Raw genomic sequence first — 18,445 nt, forward strand, 5'->3', positions numbered from 1 at the left:
TCGCTCACCTCCTTTCTCACTTTTCTTTTACAAAATAGGGTGAGAAAAAGTGTGAGAAGACTGCGACTTTATTGAAACATCCAACAGCAGAGCCTGTTTATACTTTAGAAATGTCTCCTGTAGACAGGAGCTTGCTGACTTAATCAACTCTTTTTTTTTTATAACACTCCTCAATTTTTCAAATTGTTTTAATTTCTAAATCTTCACATCTAGTCAACGCTAGAAACAAACTCAGTGCAATGTAGGAGCAAACTAAACAGCTAGTTTGGGCCTCCACACCAGAAAACCCCAAAAAACATAACTTGTGTGTCTCTTCTACTCAGAACGTGTTTTACATTTAAGTGCCTGATCTTCAGAGACTCTAAATAAGGAACACTAAATTGCAAATGCAAAAATTTTCTGTTTTGCGTGCAAGAAGTGTCCATGTTTCAGGTAATCTACAAAGATGTTAATGATAAAATGTGCAACAAGTTGGTTTTGTTCTGTCCCATTAAATGAGTGTAATACCGCAAATCCTCTAATATTGGCCTGTTTTCCATTAGCGGCCTGGTCTCTGCCTGTTGGCGGAGGTAAATAATGGCCGGACTCGTATACAGGCCGGGGCTATAATTAGAACCAACGTTGTTTCTGGGCAGTCCTCAACAACTTGCGATAGCAACAAACAAGTACCACCGGGGGGCAATGTTTGCTAACGAATCCAAGCCATTAGCATGGGAAGTCCCATCCTTACACAGAGATCGTAGTGGCCTTACACAATCGTTCTGATCTGAAAGACAAATGTGATTACCAATAGGTCTGGTAGCAACCAGGCAACGTTAAAATGACGGAATTTCGTTAGAATTTCCCTTGAAATATGTGATACTGGTAGCCTTCTCCCACTTTTGTTTTCGTGTTGCCTTGCAGAAAAATTGCAGCTGCTGGAAGATGTCTGAATAATGTTCTGTATATTGTGACGGTAACTGTACTTTTTTAATAAATGAACCCAGTATTTTATAGGTTCAAAGAGACACAAAATCTTGTTTTTATGCATTCCACAGGTAGTCTGGATCAAATAGAAATAGAGGCCTGCCTCTAATTCTGGCCTCCTTCCAATAATGGCCTGGACCAAGATGTACCTGAGTGAAATAAAGGCCCCGTCCTATATTAGAGGATTTATGGTATACTGATAGTTTGAGAGTGGCTGTAAAAGAAAGACGAGGTTCTAAGCCATGTGGTTGCAGGCGATAACTAGAAAAGCACTCATAGAGCGCAGGCCTCCACCAAAGGACAAACTTTGACCCATATTGTGACATGTGAAACTCTGAAGTGGATCATTGCCAAATTTTTGCATGAGGTGCAACTATGAAAACAGTTTCCTTAAAATACTTTCTAAATAAGGCACAGCATGTGTCTGCAGCCTCTGGTGTTTGTTCTGCTCTCACCTTCTTCATTCACTCTGCTTTCTTCTGTTTCTGTCTTCAGTATAATACTTCTGGACTTTTTTGAGTCCGATGCCATGGCTGTGAATAGTCACTGCTGCCACAGACAAAGCGTCGGTGGTCAGGGCGCCCAGACATACAAACAAGCAGAAAAACAAAAACACAACCTCCTTTACATAGGTAATGACAATAAGTATTTCAATGATAATAATTAGTCTTTTCTAAAGAACCACCTACAAAAAATACATAAAAAGATGAAAAATAAATTAAACCTAAAGTTTAATAAAGAAGCTAGAATTTTATAAAACTTACAATGTCTTTAATTATTGATTAAATGCCCCCCACATCTAATCCCTTCCACAATCAAATTTACTGCAGATTACACTCTAAACAGCTGGATTTACCTCCATCAGCTTCTCTCAATAACTGCTTTACCAAGTATAGAGCAAAACATTTATAATAACTTAATGATGGCCCTGACACTCTAAAACCACCAGCATTAGAAAATAAAATCAGGTTAAACTATCCTTGTTTTATGGTCAACTGTTATCTTTATAAACTTTTTGTCATATTTTACTGTTAAGATTACCTTTAAAAGAGACTAGTGACATTATACTGTATGCCTATACAAAAAAGATCAAAGAAAAATCGGCCGACTTCCAGTGGTTTTTAGGGCATACCGCCAAGAGACTTGATTTGGGGAGATCAACCTATCTACCAAATTTTGAATCTCAGCGACTTTGTTCCCATCTCACTTAAGGGGGCGCTGTTGAGACATTTGGCCACACCCATTTCTGATACCTTTAAAAATGCACGTTTTACACGGCAGACTATTTTGTGTAAAGTTTGGTGAGTTTTTCAACATGTTAAGGCTACCAAATAAGCATTTCATTCTCGAGAAAAATAAACATTCGAAATACAATAAGGCCATTGCAGCATTTTGCCCCTGCGGCCTGATAAAAAATGTTTATGTTTAGAATAAAGCGTCTTCTTTAAGAGGCCTTAAGTCCGCGTTGGTGCAGAACGGCAAATTTTTAAATCATAAAAATCTCTGGGTTTGCTCTCATCTGCTCAACCAATCAGCACTGAGGAAAAAACAACACGTCAAGCAGTGACATGAAATTTTTATAAAGCTCCATTATCTCTGCTTTGTTTCCGATGACAACAGAACGGAATCAGAGTGAGATAATTCCAACAAGGTTAAAATGCTTTCCGTGATGTGAGAGAATCTAATGATGCTTTCCAGCCTTTTCATGCAGTTATTTAAATTTTTTTTATTGTTCTATGTTTGTAACCAAAGCACACAATTAGCACAAGGTACGTCATAACAATATTATGCTTTTCTAAAAACGTGCCGCTTTTTTTTAGTTGTAAGCTGACTGATAAAATAACTGCTCTTAGATGTGTTTGCAGGTACATCGGACGGGTCAGCTGGGTAAAAAAAAAACTAACGTCAGAGAAGTTTCCTAAAAGCATGAGTGAAAGGGGTGGGTGGGCTAAGAATCTGATGTGGTTAATGGTTTGATCAGAGCTCAGCTCTCTAAACAGATAACTATGTGTAAATAAATAGTAGGTGGGGAACAGACAAGCTTACTTTTTTCCATTCTAGTTTCCATGTTGGCTTTACAGCTAAAAAGTAATACCTCTGTGGCAAAAGGACACAGTTACATATTAAAATCCAAACTTTTGACCTTAGATTTAACAAACATTGGTTAGAAAAGCAGCAAAGTTGGCTGTGGGAACTTTGGAGGAGCTGCAGAGATCCTCCAGCAAAGAAACGTAAATGGAAAGTTCCTTTTCGTGTTTGGTAAAAACCATGTAGGACAAACTTGGTGAACGATAAATGACCTGTGCTAAGAACTGCACATCCCACACACAGAGCATCCACCTAGACACATGGGGGTGGCAGCAGCATCATGAAATGAGAAAACTTTCCCCACATGAGCAGGGATAATTCATAGTTGGTGTGAAGAATTTTGGAGCTAAAAACAAGCCAAATGTGGAAGAATACCTTTAAGAAACAATGGAGTGTTCATATAAATCAATCCAACTCAGATTGAGAGTTTTTGCAAAAAAGGAGGAAAAATGCATGATGCAAAACTGATGATCTATGCAGCAAAAACTACTTTCCTCTCCAATGTCTTCTGCATAATTTCAACCATATGCAAAAAAGGATTCCGTCTTATGTTAGGAAAAAACATCATTACCATTGTAGGATGTACATGTCGCTGTGTTTACAAAAAGAAGATGCAGACTACTTTTTAACCACTGTGTATCTCTGCCACCTTATCCTTTCTGAGGCGCCTGATGTCTGTCTGTGTAAACAGACATGTGTACCCTCTGTTCCCATCGTTTAAGTCCCCACCTCATCGATAACAATGCACATGGTGAGGTTACATCATCCGTATCGATCCGTTTGTGAAAAGTGGATCGAGAACCAGGCAACCTTTCACTCTCTGCTCCAGACTTAAGAGGATCCATTTCACGAGGCCCACCATCTTTTAAATAATGTATTATTCAATTCCTCTATAGTGGTAGGGAGGGTTACTAAGACTAACGAAGAGAGTGAGAAATGAAACACGACAGATCCGCTGCTCCTTTTGTAGATTCCAAAGATTAAAAGACGGCAGCTTGAAGAAGACATCTGGCTGATGAGGATCTACAATATTTAATCTTTGAGAGTCAGGAGAAGCTGGGAAGATGCTTGGGGAGTGCTTGCTGCATTGGCACATGCTGATTAATGAACAGTGCTAACGTTGATTTACTGACTCTCCTCTGAAGACAGACGCCTGCAGCAATGATCAAAACAGAACATTGCTGAGGAACACAGACGGCTTTGAGAGGGAAGTCTCATGTTTCTGTGCTTCAGCACACACATGGTAATGGTAACAAACTACATTTGTTTTCTTATTTTGGTTATAAATAAGTTACACAAATCATATTTTAAGACATCAGTAAAACAAGTTGGTAGAAACATGCTGCATTTTCAGACTACATTTTATTTCCTGCAGTTCCACTGCACATGTTGCATAACAAGAGGCCTACTTTGAGGGGGGGAAAAAGCCCCTTTGCACAGGAGTAGCTATATACTGCCCCCTACTGGTACTGCACCATGGTTTGATGGAGAATTATTTAAGCAAGGCAGATTTATTGTGAAGGTGTTTAACGTAATTATAAGAAATGATTAAAACTCACGCTTCTTAACTTTTTAACCAGATGGGATATAGGAGATATTTTTTACTGTTTAACTTTATTTCTGGAATTATAATTTCTACACTCAAAATGACAGCAGGTCTATTTCTACTCACATAACACAAATATAAATTTTATTTTTTTTTTTGTCAGGAATTCAGTATAGTGATTTTTAAAATTTATTTTAGGAAATTATATACTTGCAAAAAATCCTAATCATATCATTGCTTCAGAAAATGTATTGAAAGCACATCCATGGATGTAACTTACGAAAATTGGTCAAACATGTTTGGAAAAAAGTTGATATATTGCAGACATATTTGCAAATACCTAAAGGTGCCAAATTATTCAACAAATACAAATCATAGGATGTGAAGTCATGCGACTGAGGAAGGAAATGGACTGGTTTAAGTGTATAATGGGCTAATCAAATCCTAGAAAAGCTAAAAGATTTGGAGAAGACTGTAGTTTAAGCTGATAAAAGTGATGTTATTTACAATGAAAACAGTCCTGTATCAAAATGGGCATTAAAGGCCACTCTGCAACGAGGAAGTCATTATGACAGAAAGATAACCTTCTAACTTATATCTAAAAAATATCCACTGGACTTGGTTTTCAAGAAAACCAAGTCCAGTGGATATTTTTTGAATTTTTACGGAATGACTATGACCTGAATGACTGAGAACCTTCATCAGCATAACCTTCTAACATTCCAACTATAAAGTAAGGGGGGACTTGGGGATTTACAACACAGATCACCTGATGAGGGAAGAATATTATGTAGAAATATTAAGGAAATGTCAGCTACAATTACAGTTATTATTATTTTTTTTAATCAGTGCAGAAAAGATCCTAGGAAGGGTGGCAAATTAATTCAGTTGAAGGTAATTTTAGCAATTACTGAAGAAATGTATCGGAAGTATGAGGTTTTAATAAAACTTGTCATTTATATGAGAGAAATAAACTTCCCCTTAACTGGGGTAAAATACTTGCACTGCAAAAATCTAAAATCAAATTAGATTTTTCTTGGAATAGGTGTTTTTTTTTGTCTTGTTTTGAGCAGATAAGAGAGTAAAAATGGAATACGTTGATTTATATTTAAAGAAAAAACAAATAAACCCAGTATCTCAAATATTCATTCCACTGGCCCGCCGATCTTCTTTAAATGCTTAAAGGTGTTAGGTTTATTCTTTTATACATCATGTGCATTGTTACTTTGTTAGCCAGAGAGAGAGTAGAGAGAGTAGAAGGCCTTCCTTCACACGCTCGCGGAGGTTTTTATGAGCCCACAGCTGTGCAAGCTCCAAGCATTTTCTCTGTCCTGTAACAACCTGATCTGGAATAAACTCTGTTCATTTTTCACTCCTGTTTTTTGTAGTCCTTTTTTATATGGTTTTACCCAGTTTGAGTTAAGAGTAGTAAATAAGTTGCTCCCAGGAAAAGAACCAGAAGGGAAGTCCCGAGGCGCAACTGCCTTCAAGGGGACACAACTTCCTCATTTAACAAATTGGTGTTTCCACCCGTGACCTGGAAGCAAAACAACAGAGCCACCAAGGGGAAAAGCTCCACAGCATATTCTCTTTAATTAGGAACAGTTAAAGGTATAGAGGGCGATCTTTTATTTCCGAGTGGATCATCAAAATAAGTGGTCCTCCCAATTGTCAATCATTCTGGTGATGTTTGTGTAAGCCCGCCCTAACTGCCCACCGTGTTAGCCATCTTTTTCTGCGCATGCTCACTTTCAGGCGTGTATCTTTGGTGAGCTACGGTTTCAGACAGTCATTGAAGCTCACCTTTCTCACCGCGGTAGGAGAAAAAGTGTCTATGAAGTGTATGAGAAGAAAAGAAAGGCCTCAGAAGAGGCAGCTATATCCCAGAATGCTTTGCAGCTCTCCTCACAAAGCATTATGTGATTTGGTGCCATTAATAACAAAGATGGAGCAGGCATCATGAAGTGAAAGGGAAGTTACTTGACCAACAGGAAGCAAAAGCAGTGATCATCTGTGCGACAGTAGGTTAACTGAGTTTGCGATAAAGTACAATATAGTCCCTGCTTTATATAGTGAGACATTAAGCCTGTAAGAGCTAAGCGAGAACAGCAACTTCTAAACAGAGCGTGCACGAGGAGAAATGGGCTCATGCACGCTCTCACACGTGGAGAGAGCAGGTCTTTTAAAAAAATATACATAAATACTCCACAATCTAATATAAAAGTTATTTCTTGATCAGCTTTTGCATTGTAGTTGATCTGTTTTGGGCAACAATAAAACACAGCGGTTAAAAATAACTTCATTGCATAGCTTTGACTTGTTTCCTACGAAAGGGTATTAGGGAGATTTTTTTACTTTGAGAATAAAGTCGTAACACTACTAGAATAAAGTCGTAATATTACGAAAATGAAGTCATCATACAACAACCCGTTTCAGAAAGGAAGCTTGGAGCTCCAACCAGCAGATGACGGCCGACCAGCTCCACCAAAACAGCAACCCGAGTCCACTTTGACCTACTGCCCAGTTTGATGCTGGTGGTAAAAGATTTCCTTATTTGTCAAACCAGAGTCAAAGTATAACTTCACATGATGCTCAACATTCCTCATTTTAGGGAAGAAAGTGCTTCTTGTAGGAGCTGTCATAAAATACAACTTGTTTCCTGTAATTTTAGGACTTTCTCTTAATATCACCACTTTATTCTCATAATTTTATGACTATTCTTGTTGTGACTTTTTTCTCGTAATATTACGACTTTATTCTCGAGATAGAAAAAAAAAAGAAATCTCTAGCCTGGCCCTAATACTCTGTCATACATTTCCAACTCAAGATATTAAGTGTTTTTTTTCTGACCTGAAGGAAAGTGAGGACACAAATACGGTCATTTAGAATCTCATTTTATTTTCAGTATTACGCAACATTAGAAGTATAAATATCTGTTAATATACAACATCTATGACATCCATAGAGCTTTTCTTGGGCAAAATACAAAAACTCAAAACACTTTTATTGCACATTTTTCTAAAAGACAAACCAAAGAGAGCAAGTTCACCTAATACCAGTGTTGCACACAGAAACTAAGGGACCTGAAGAGACAAGCAGACGTGAAGAACTCGACATGAAAGAACATTGATTACCGCACAAACGAACATCCTGCTGGCAGGAGAGCAAAGGTCTCACATGGCCATCAGCGACATTATCCGAGACACAATACAGATTTGGCAAATTAACAATATACAGAATATACATCCATGAGGCTTTGTAAACAAACACTGAATGTGCTTTTAAATGTCTGTCATCATGGGAACACAAAAAATGGGGTTTAATTAATGAAAATGAAGTGTTGAATCTACTTTACCTCCAAATCTATGGACTTGAACATTAAGGTGCAGTTTCTCACAATATCTTTACAATATCTAATGCAGGAAAACATTTGATTGGTTCACGATAAAACCCCTATAATTGTTGGAAACAGCGTGGAACATTTAGATATCATTTTTGTCAAGGTAAATTCATGAGATTTCAAAAATAAAGTACAGTATATGCTGCTAAGAATAATGTAAATTAATTTCAGTTTATCAAACAGTTTGTAATTTAAAGGCATCAATAATAAGAGGGAACAGGGATACATGACAGCCTGTATAAAGTGGTATAGAGTATTTGCAAGATGGAATAAACTACGCAAGCACTCGAGTGAAGCTTAGCGTTGAATGAAAACGGCACAGTGAAACACTTCAACACCAACCCTTTTAAAATGGCACATTCCTTGTGTGACTCAGCATAAATCCCCCAACTAGACAACCCAAAGAGGATGTTTGTTTTCTGAACCACCTGCACATGTGCAGAAGCGCTTGTTTATTTCCTCCAGCAAAAAACAATCGATGAGCTTTCTTAAAAAAAAAACGCCAACGCACAATAGAGACATTCTTGAGAAACGCTGATAGCCCTCACAGTTTTTTATTTTTATTTTCTATATAGATTTATTTATAATGCTACATCTTAAGAAATAGCCCAGTTAGCTTCTGAAGCTTTTGAACTCTTCAAGTCAGTTTCGAAACATGTGAAAACATGGTAGATGTCAGTGAAGAGAAAACCTTTGATTAGACTTTAGACCACAGAGCAGAACGTCTTTATATCGAGCATACAAACATGACACAGCAAAATCTTTACATATAATACAAACAATCATGTAAGCCCATGTTTTCCCTGCTTTACAATACCCTATTTACACCATATTGCATAAAAATCAGAACTATATGTACAGATGTCAAAGGAATGTGAACAAACAACTCCTTGCTAAGAAGAGCAAGAGGTTTCATTCCCCTTATGTCGAAGGCCCCTTCACTTAGAACCGGAACATGATTCTGCACTTTTATGTGAACATAACGTGGTGTATTCCCTCTGTGTACCACCTGATGGACAATCATGAATCGAACGGATCATAACAGGAAGGGAAAAACTAATAGGAAATTAGCTGAACTGCTTATTAAAATCACGTGGTCTACTGCATTAAAAGGCCTTGGCATCATGTTCTCCGAGGCCACTAGTAAAAGTGCAATTGAAAATCTTTTATGGCACTATCTCTTCATCACATTTCAGCCTCTCACATACTGATTGCACAAAGCCTTTGGTGAGGAAACAAAGAAACAAACCCTCAAACATTCACTTTACCTGAAGAGAAAAAAAAACACCAATGTCATCAGCAAATAAAGAGATGCTAACACCTATATCGGCATGTAACAGCTTAGCCGGTCCTTGAATAAAGCCCAAAAGAAGAAGGCATGACGATGCTTAGAGAAACTATTTAATTGTGTTTACTTCTTGTTGCCGGAGTTACGAGGTGACTCCTTCTGCTGTTTGCACCTGCTACTGTCCTTATCTGAAGAGTCTTTTGGCACAGAGGGAGAGGCCCGCGAAGTGTCTCGTTTTGTAGTTTTCTGTGCAGAAGCGACTTCCTGAACAGAGTCTTTTTTCTTCTTGTCTGCCGTCTCCCTCCGGGTGGATACGGGCTGCTTGTCGTTTGTTGCGTTTTGTGCATCCGGGGGTTTATAATTGTCCTGTTTTTGCGAATCCATAGATGCTTTGATGATGGGCTCGCTTCCGACCTCATGCAAGGTTTCCCCATGGTTCAGCACGAACACGTCCTTTTTCACGGCAGGCTTTGGCAGCACAGGTGGAGGACTGGGAGAAGCCCCACCCTCTGATGGCTGCTCCTTTCTGAGCTGCTGAAGCTGAGATGAAGGGGAAGGCCAGATTACATCTTTTGGTTTCGATTCAGGATGAGCTTGGTTTTTGGGTGAGCGTTCTTTTGGTTTCGTATCTTGATTTTGCTTGATGTGCGGAGCAGACTGCGTGGCTTTAGGGGGGATTGGTTTTTGCTTGGAGTCTGTGTTGTGTTTTATGGTACCAGAGCTGTTGGGCTGAGTGGCCTTTTGTTTGGGTGACTGTGACGGCTGAGCTGGTTCTTCTTGCTTTGTGCTGAAGCCGATGGACAGGCAAAGATCTCCATGTTTAGTATCCTTGGTTGCTTGAATGCTTGTCACAGTGGCTGCAGATTCTTTAGGATGTTTTGAGCTTGGACTTCCTTTGATCACCGGGACTGGGGCAGTTGTGCTATGAGACTTTACCTCAGCTGGAACCAAATCTTTCACAGAAGCAGGACCTGCAGGTTGAGGTTCGGGTCTAGATTTACCTTTAGGGCTCGAAAGCTTTTCATTTGGAGCTGAAACTTTGATTTTTGCAGACTGGACCACCGTGTTTTCCTTTACTCCCTTCTTAAACTCTGAATCTGATGGTTTATGCTCCGCTTTTTCAGCAGGACAGTGTTTCGGAGGCTGACCCAAATCTTTCAAACTCACAGAGTTCTTGGATGAAACTAGAGGAACTTCTTTCTTCTGAGAATCACCAGTAACTTTTTTGTTCACATCTATTGTCTCCTGTGTTGCAGAAACTAAGGAAGTGTCTGAATTTATTGCACAGGCGTCTGTGCTATGCTCCGCTTTGGAGGAGAAGGGACTGATTTCAGCGTCTGCTCTGTCAGTTTTTCTCTTTGACAGCACAGCATCTCCATCAGATGCTTTGCAGACAACTTGAGAATTTGAACAGCTGGATTTATTATCCCGCTTGGAAGATGATGCTGGTGTTGTCACAGAAGCTCTTGTCTGTGCGTCGGAGGAGCAGATGTTGACTGGTTTCAGTTTAGAAAGCACGTTCTCTTGTTCAGGCTCTTCAGGCACAGAGGTTACAGCAGATTTTGTTTTCTCAGCTCTCTGCTGCTGGTCTGCATCCAAACCACTGTCTGTGCTCTGCTGCTGCGGTGTTGGAATATGATCCATCTCTACACGGTGGGGGGGTTTGGAGTTTAGATCCTGCTTTGTTGCCACGGTTTCTGACCCGTTTTTATTTCGTGGTGTAGTGTTTGGTGGGAATCCCTCTTGCTCCGCTTCATCCTCCTGATCTTCGTTGCTCACTTCCCGTATAGAGGGGGTTTTCCCGCTGGAGGTGAAGTGGGGGGTGTGTCGGGGGCCTCTGTGGTCATGAGCTAGAGAGGAAGAGGCTTTAACACTAGCACGGCTTTCCTGTTTGGCCCCTGAAGCCTTTAATGAGTCTCTGGCTCTGTCCTGTGTCTTCTCGCTGCTTTTAAAGTCATCTGCTGCGGTATTTGGCTGATCTTTAGAGACGACGTCACTGGTTACAGGAGAAGCAGCTTCACTGCTCGGTGAACAGGGCTGGGAGGTTTTCATTTTATCTGCTTTCACTTGAGGGATGGTGATCTGTCTCTCAGTTGGACTCTTAATCCGTACCGATGGACTCACAGGAAGGGTGTCGCTTGTGTGGTCTGTCATCTTGGAGAGACAGCTCTCAGTTTTTGAAACCCTGGGTCCTGAAAGGAGAGCAATGTCCAGAGTCCCCTCTAGAGGTTTAAGGGAGGAGACGTGTCGCCCCTCCAGTTTGTACTCGGATGAAGTCTTCCTCAGTGGGGACTCGGCAGAGGAAATGAGCTGGAGTTTCTCCACAGCGCTCCCCTCCCTCCCGGAGAAAAGTTTCGGGGCCAGACATTCAGCGTTTGAGTGACTGCTGCCCTTCATGTGGTCATGAGACATGACAGTATCCAGCTGGAGGCTCTTGGATCTCATGGAGCCAAAATGGAGGTTCTCGTGGAGGCCGGAGGACAGCCGACACATGCAGTCTTCTCTGTCTTCAAACGACAGCCTTTTCCTGGTGAACTCAATGTTTGGAGCCTTAAAGTCCAGTCTGTCGGGCTTGACGGCGTCTTTCCCCTGCCGAGGATGCTGCCGCTCAGGGTGAGGTGTGCAGGGAGTCGACCGGGTGCTTCCTTCGCTCTCACAGCTCCCACCGGGAGCGTCGAAGCCCTCAGAGACTCGTGTGGACAGCTTTTTGTACAGAACATCTTTAAGCGTTGCGCTAGCAGCTTTGATCTCCAGACCGGACTCTGGGCTTTTCTGGGCTTTATTCTGGATTGGGAAAAGGAAACCTTCATCCCTCTCATCGCCACATGGGGGCAGTGGGTCAGATTCCAGCAGAGCATCTTGTTTCTGCAGAGACTCCCTTCTCTCTGACCAGTCCTGCCTCTTAACCACCATCTTGAATTTCAGTTTTTCTTTGTCGAGCTCCTCCACAGACTCCTGCCGTCCTACCTTTCGGTTGACGGGCCTCTTTAAGCAGCCCTGCTCAACGGGCCGAAGGCGATTGATGGGCAGCGGCTCACTAGCCGTTTCCTCCACACTCTGCAGGAAAGTGTAATCTCTCTCAGAAGCTGTCAGCTCCTCATCCTGCACCTCCTCCTGGGTGACCTCCAAGCTGTGTTTTCTGGTACAATGGTGTTTCTTCTCCCCAGTGTATGACGGGGACAGCTTCTCCTCAGACTGGACACGCTTCAGGAGGGGCGAGCGAGGCGGCTCTGCATTTTTAGGGCAGGCAATATGGCGTACAATGGTGGGAGGGGAGTGTATTTTGGATGGGAAAGATTGCGTCGCCTTGGAAATCGTTACAGGATGTCCGCTAAGAAGAGGAGATGGTGAACGCTGAGGAGATGTCGGCTGCGGAGTGGGGGAAGGTGTACGGGCCAACGGAGAGAGGGGGATACTGCCGGCAGACTTTCGGCGTCCCTGTCGGAGCCTCTGACCCGGCAGCTTTGGGCCGAGGCCATGCAGAGTGCTGGGACGGATGTGGCCTGAGCCTGCGGGTGAGTTTGGAGCGCTGGAGCTGGGAGAGCTGCTCTGGGAGGAGTTACCACCTGGAATTCACAAGAACAAGACAGAATATGTCAGTAAATAAGAGGAAGAAAGTAAAACACTAAGAAAGTTTCCTGTTTTTCCAAAGCTGAGATCAAATCTCCACCTGACTGGTTGAAATCTGGTGCAGTTCGGAGGGCAGCAGTGGGGGAGCGAGGGGAGAGGCTGTGGGTGGGGGAGCCAGGCAAACTCTCACCGGATGACAGAGAGTGGTTCAGGGAGGAGAAGCTGCGGCTGGTGTGAAGCAGAGGAGAAGGCTGCATGGCGAAACGTTTGAAGAGGGAGCGCCGCCTGAAAAACAAAACAGAGGGACAAAAAACGCCCAGATTGTTTTAATGAAAACTTCACCAGGATATAAAAGCATAGATGCTCCTTTAAACAGCCACTAAATCATCCGTCTACTCAGGAGAAATAAAATAGTTTTATTATTTAAACCAAAGTGAAGCATAACTGAACTGTAAAAAAAAAAAAAAGCTACAAAAAAGAACTCATGGCTTAAAAACTACATCTTACATCTGAAAAAGGGAAGCTGGTTAGATATCATGTGAGAGAACAGGGAGGGTTCCACCTCCAGCAGGAGAACAAACATGGAGATACGATCAAATAGTTTCTATCAAAGCATTTCAGCAGAGTCTAAATTCAGCCCAGGATCTATAGCAACACTTTAAACGTAACGTTTATAGATTTACTGAAATAATAAGAGAAATATAATTTCAGGTTTTAGTTGAGCAGCATTTTACAACATGCAGCTGTAACACCACAGAAAGGTGAAGGTCAACTGAGACTGAAAGGCAGCTGAACAGAGAAAAACAATAAAAACTTCACTTTTCTGATTAACTTTTCTGATTTAACTTTGACTCTTATTTAAAATCATCAAAAAACACATAAACCTTTGGTTGCAAAGCGACATATTTGGAAACGTTTGCACATAACAAGCTGCTGTCACATAGTATGCTAAGCAGACTTGGAAGCATCTCATTTAGAGACTGAAGATCAGATCTGGATCCGTTTCAGAAAACAGAGAAAAAAAACCCAAAAAACTCCAAAGACAAAGGCAGCGTTTCACAAACGTTCCTCTTCTGTGTCACAACCGGGTTGATGCACCCCAGATCTCCCAATTCCCCCCTCCACCACTATCATCAAATTTTATTAAACAAAATATTTTTTAAACAAAACAAAGCTTTCTTTTACCGCCACAATTAAGCCAGCATATTTAATGATCCTCAAATAACCAAAACTCAAATCAAAACCAAACAACATAATTTAAACATTGCAGTTAAAATGACACAATCCTGTCATCATTGCACAAATCATGGAAAAAAAATTAGAAATAAATTTCAACTAAATTGCAATGAAGTTACACAAACCATCCATAAGTTCCTGTGAATTTCCAGTAGCATCAAACCTCAACAGAATACCTTAAAAGTCTCTAAAGGTGGATTTGTGGACTCTGATAATCTACCTGTGTGTGTTTTTAATTTGTTTATGTCATGTGCCTGATTCTTAATCTACATCTGAATCATAACCAATGTGAGAAAATAGAAACTCTAAGAAATGTAAGAACTTAGGTAGAAATGCATAGAGTAACAATAAGAAAGAGAGAGCGCCGGTGTTATGCAGAGAACGCCCGTCATTTAGACATGTGCTTCTCTGCATAACACCCGAGCTGCAACTATCAGAATCACTTTAACCAATTATAAATATTACAGCTCTTGGATTGAGCATAGTTAAGAAAGCATGTCTAACTTAAATTTTCCCAGCAGCAGCAGTGTGGGTATGACTAGCTGCATACTAAAATATATAACTTCCTCTATAATGCATCTTAAAATGAAGCATAGAAAAATAATTCTTATTAAATAAAATTTTCCCGTAGGCACAATTTGATTTATGTACTTTAGTTACAGTTTGAATTTCAGATTTTTGCAAAGGGCCTCTTAATTGTGTGAGGAAAATGATCTAATGGTGTAATTATCAGACCGCCATTACATTTTTAGTTTCAAGCACCCCTTAGTGTTAGCTAGTGCACCACACTTAGGGAGTCCCTAGACTAGGGCAATAACTTTGTAAACGGTGTTCCTACACCTTTATTACCTAATGGTTGGTAAATATTCTTGCAAACTATGTATTTAGAAGTGACTAGGGAGAAATGTTATAAAGTATCTTGAACACAAACACTGGATAAACTGAAGCTTCCTGATTGCTCATCTAAAACAAAACTAACCCTTTAACCTACGTAGAATCTCTGACAGTAGAAAGATTTTTGATTTGTGTCATGATCCCCTCCTTCTATAACTGGAATTTAACTGAGGTAAGGACCTAAGCAAAAGATTCAACAACTCTTATTGAGATCAGATTCCTGATGAGGGGGGATATTAGGGGTGTAAATAATAATCGTTTTGTATGATGAATCGATCCAACAGCCGACGATCCGATGCATTCATACGTCCGCAAGATTATCGATTCATGTTGTTTTTTCTTCCGGTCTATTTTTATCAATTTGCTCCAGGGCGTAATTCTCCCTCCCGTGCTCATTGGCGCTAAACCTATTTTGCCCTCCTACTGTGCTTCCTGGTTATACTCTTACAGCAGTGTTTTGCAGTAAGCTTGACACAGACATTTTTGATTTATGCCCAATATTGAAGCGTGGTCTGTGCTATAGATACGGCCGAGGCAATGAGGAAGTGGGGGCGAATGTAGTCCGACGACGGAGGGACATGAGGGCCAAAAAAAGCAGAGATCCAGGTGGGAAAAGGGTGCCAGCGTTCTCGTGCACCTCGCTCTTCCAGTGGGTCCAACTTCACGAGTTGTTTTCCGCAATTTCGGTCATAAAAACAAAACAAGTTTGTCAGCTACAATTTGGGGGGGCGGGGACATCTGGAGCCGAAGTATTGAATTGTACTCATTACACTGATTTTGTGCAGTATTTTTTGATGCAAGGCCTTTCATGATCTATAACGCAGGGGTATTATTATTTTTCAGTGAATTAGGTTTTAATAGGAATAGGTGGAGTACAACTTTTCTACTTCTCTTCTTTGCAGTTGTTTCTAAAAGAAAAAACATGCATATTACATATATTACAGCTTTCATTGATTTATTTCAAATTTGAAACATTGTCTAGCCTATAAGGTGTAAAAAAAAATGAACCAATGAATTGAATCGTATCGTGGTGTATTATTGAGTATCGAAAACAATTGAATCGTTAGGTCAGGAAATCGATACTGAATCGAATCGCCATGATGGATGTGATTTACACCCCTAGGGGATATTAAATGATTTAAATTTATTTCTTTACCTTTCTGGTGTCTTCTCCTTTTTGGATTTCTTTCCACATCTCACCATCTTGCTTCTGTAGCTGTTCCTCCTGGCCGGACCCGTTTTTATTGACGTGTTCTCAAAGGGAGTTGTAGAGATGGCCACTTTGCTTCCACTCTGAAAGAACAAAATAGAAAAAATACAACCTTGTAAGCAATATAACTGGAAGTAGTTAAAAAAGCATTTTTATCCTATGGCGCATTGCAAACGCATTTACACTCCTTGAACATTTTATGTCACAATCACCAACTACAACACGCTTTGGAAAGGAGGAAGTAGTGCACAAAGCAAGGATGCACTTGATAATTACTGGGTGTCTAAAAATAAGATAAAAACTGTAAATGAAAAGGGAATGGTTGCTCAAAACATCCATGCAGCAAAACTATCTAAATCAAAGTGTTTTTTTTTTATCTTTGTAAGAAGCAAATAATTTCCAATGTGCACTGGAAGGCCTAAATTGTACAAAACTGGAAAACCCATTTACTGCACATTACTTAAGAACACCATTTCTACTGTGAAACATGAGGGTGGCAGTATCATGACATGGGAATGTGTTCTTCAGTGGGCCGTCCATGAAAAATAAGAACTGTTAAATGCTGCCAACAACATGAGACTGGATGTATATTCACCACTTTAAACATATGGATATCTCTGTAGTGGAATAAACTTCTGTCCTGTTTGAGAATGGACCAGTCAGTCACTGATAATGCTAAGAAAAAAAAAAATAGAAACTCTTCCTCCAACATAACTGAGCTTAGGCTGTTTGGTAAAAAAAAACAAAAACATTTTGGTCTAGTTTTGCACAGACGATATTTATCTGACAAGGTGTGCGACTGTCATAAATATCAGAGTTGTTCTTAAGTCGCCTTGTTTATACAAACTGAAAGCATACTTTGCTCTGAAATTTATCTGTTAATAACTTCTGTAAAGCATGACCTTTGTTTCCACTTCCATATTCAGCAGACTTTGTGTAGCTCTATCATGCAGTCTCAGTAGTTTGCATAGAAATTTTTTTTTATCAGATAAAGATAGAAAAATGGAGGTGGTGTACTTTTCGTTGTATTTTGTTTACATTTAATCGTCACACTGAAGCATCCACTAAGCAGTAGTCTACTAGAAACTACTGATCTACTCTAAATGTTTTTAAACTTTTGGCCACTAGGGACGCTAGATCTGTAACTTTCACATCTAGAGGCCACAAGCACCGCAACACTGTTGCAAAAGTAAACAAACAATCAGCCGGCCAGCCTCCCGTGTGTTTTGATTGGGGGCCGTGCTAGGCATCCTTGTTCAGCTCGGAGGGCATGAGAAACTATGCTCCCTTTCACGATTTTTTCTTTTTAGCCTCCTCAGAAGGTTTAAAGTTTTCCTTGCCTAAGCCATGACCTGCAGTCACAGTAGAGCAAAAGTCTTAGCTCCATGACTATATAAAGACCTGTGGCCATAAAGCGATACATTCTTCGAGGTCACATGACCTGGCCAACAAAGGTTGGTCTCCCAGATTATTTAGCCTGTATTTCAAGAGTGGAGCTCCACTTGTAGAATTGAAAGTATCAAGTGCTGTATATCCTGTGGAACCAACAACCAGTTTTAGGGGGGCAGACACCCTGTCTACTTATAAGGCAAGGCTTAAAACTTTCCTTTTTGATCAAGCTTATAGGTAGAGTGGCTCAGGTTATCCTGAGCTATCTGTATAGTTATGCTGCTATAGGCTTAGACCGCTGGAGGACATAGGGACCCCTATTTCATCATTTTGCTTCATTCTAGCTCTATTCTCCCACTCTGCAGAATCTGTTAGTTCAATCTCCAACATTCAGCTCTCTCTGCTTTTTCTCATAGTAGCTTTGTCTCATCTGTTCATGTGTGGCTGTGATTCCACCCTGGAGAGAAATATCAGCTGTGCTGCTGCCATCAACACCTTTGTTTATAGATGCTGGATGTCGACCTGTTTTTCAGTCTATTCCTGTTTCTCTGACTGTGACTGGCTGGATGTGCTCTCTTCGTCCTCTGGCATGGTTGCTGGCTCGGAGCTCGTCTGCCTGGCTGTGTGTTTCTTGGACAGGGCCGCCTTTTACAGTTGCTTTTTGTTTCTCTGCTTCTGTCTCTTTGAGCCCCAGTCAGCCTCAGCAGATGGACGCCCACACTGAGCCTGGTTCTGCTGGAGGTTTCCTCCTGTTAAAAGGGAGTTTTTCCTCTCCACTGTCGCTACAAGCATGCTTAGTGTGAGAGATTGCATTCGAGTCAATGAGTCGATGCAATCAACTGGTTTTCCTTAGATAGA

The 18,445-nt window shown here is 40.7% G+C and overlaps 1 protein-coding gene across 5 annotated transcripts in view; it reads right to left on the minus strand.

Moving 5' to 3' along the window:
- Nucleotides 1-7,477: 7,477 nt before the first annotated feature.
- Nucleotides 7,478-18,445, minus strand: part of LOC119788298 (microtubule-associated serine/threonine-protein kinase 3-like) — a 54,690-nt gene continuing 43,722 nt past the window's right edge. For all 5 annotated transcript variants that reach the window (XM_038292554.1, XM_038292553.1, XM_038292552.1 and 2 more), the window contains 3 exons: nt 16,145-16,281; nt 12,959-13,143; nt 7,478-12,854 (listed from right to left, as the gene is read on the minus strand). In XM_038292554.1, coding sequence (XP_038148482.1) covers nt 9,412-12,854; nt 12,959-13,143; nt 16,145-16,281 — 3,765 coding nt within the window. In that variant the 3' untranslated portion in view covers nt 7,478-9,411. The remainder of the gene's footprint in view (nt 12,855-12,958; nt 13,144-16,144; nt 16,282-18,445) is intronic.

This window comes from Cyprinodon tularosa, unplaced genomic scaffold (assembly GCF_016077235.1).
Source record: "Cyprinodon tularosa strain WSP-4 unplaced genomic scaffold, ASM1607723v1 ctg313, whole genome shotgun sequence".
Lineage (NCBI taxonomy): Eukaryota > Metazoa > Chordata > Actinopteri > Cyprinodontiformes > Cyprinodontidae > Cyprinodon > Cyprinodon tularosa.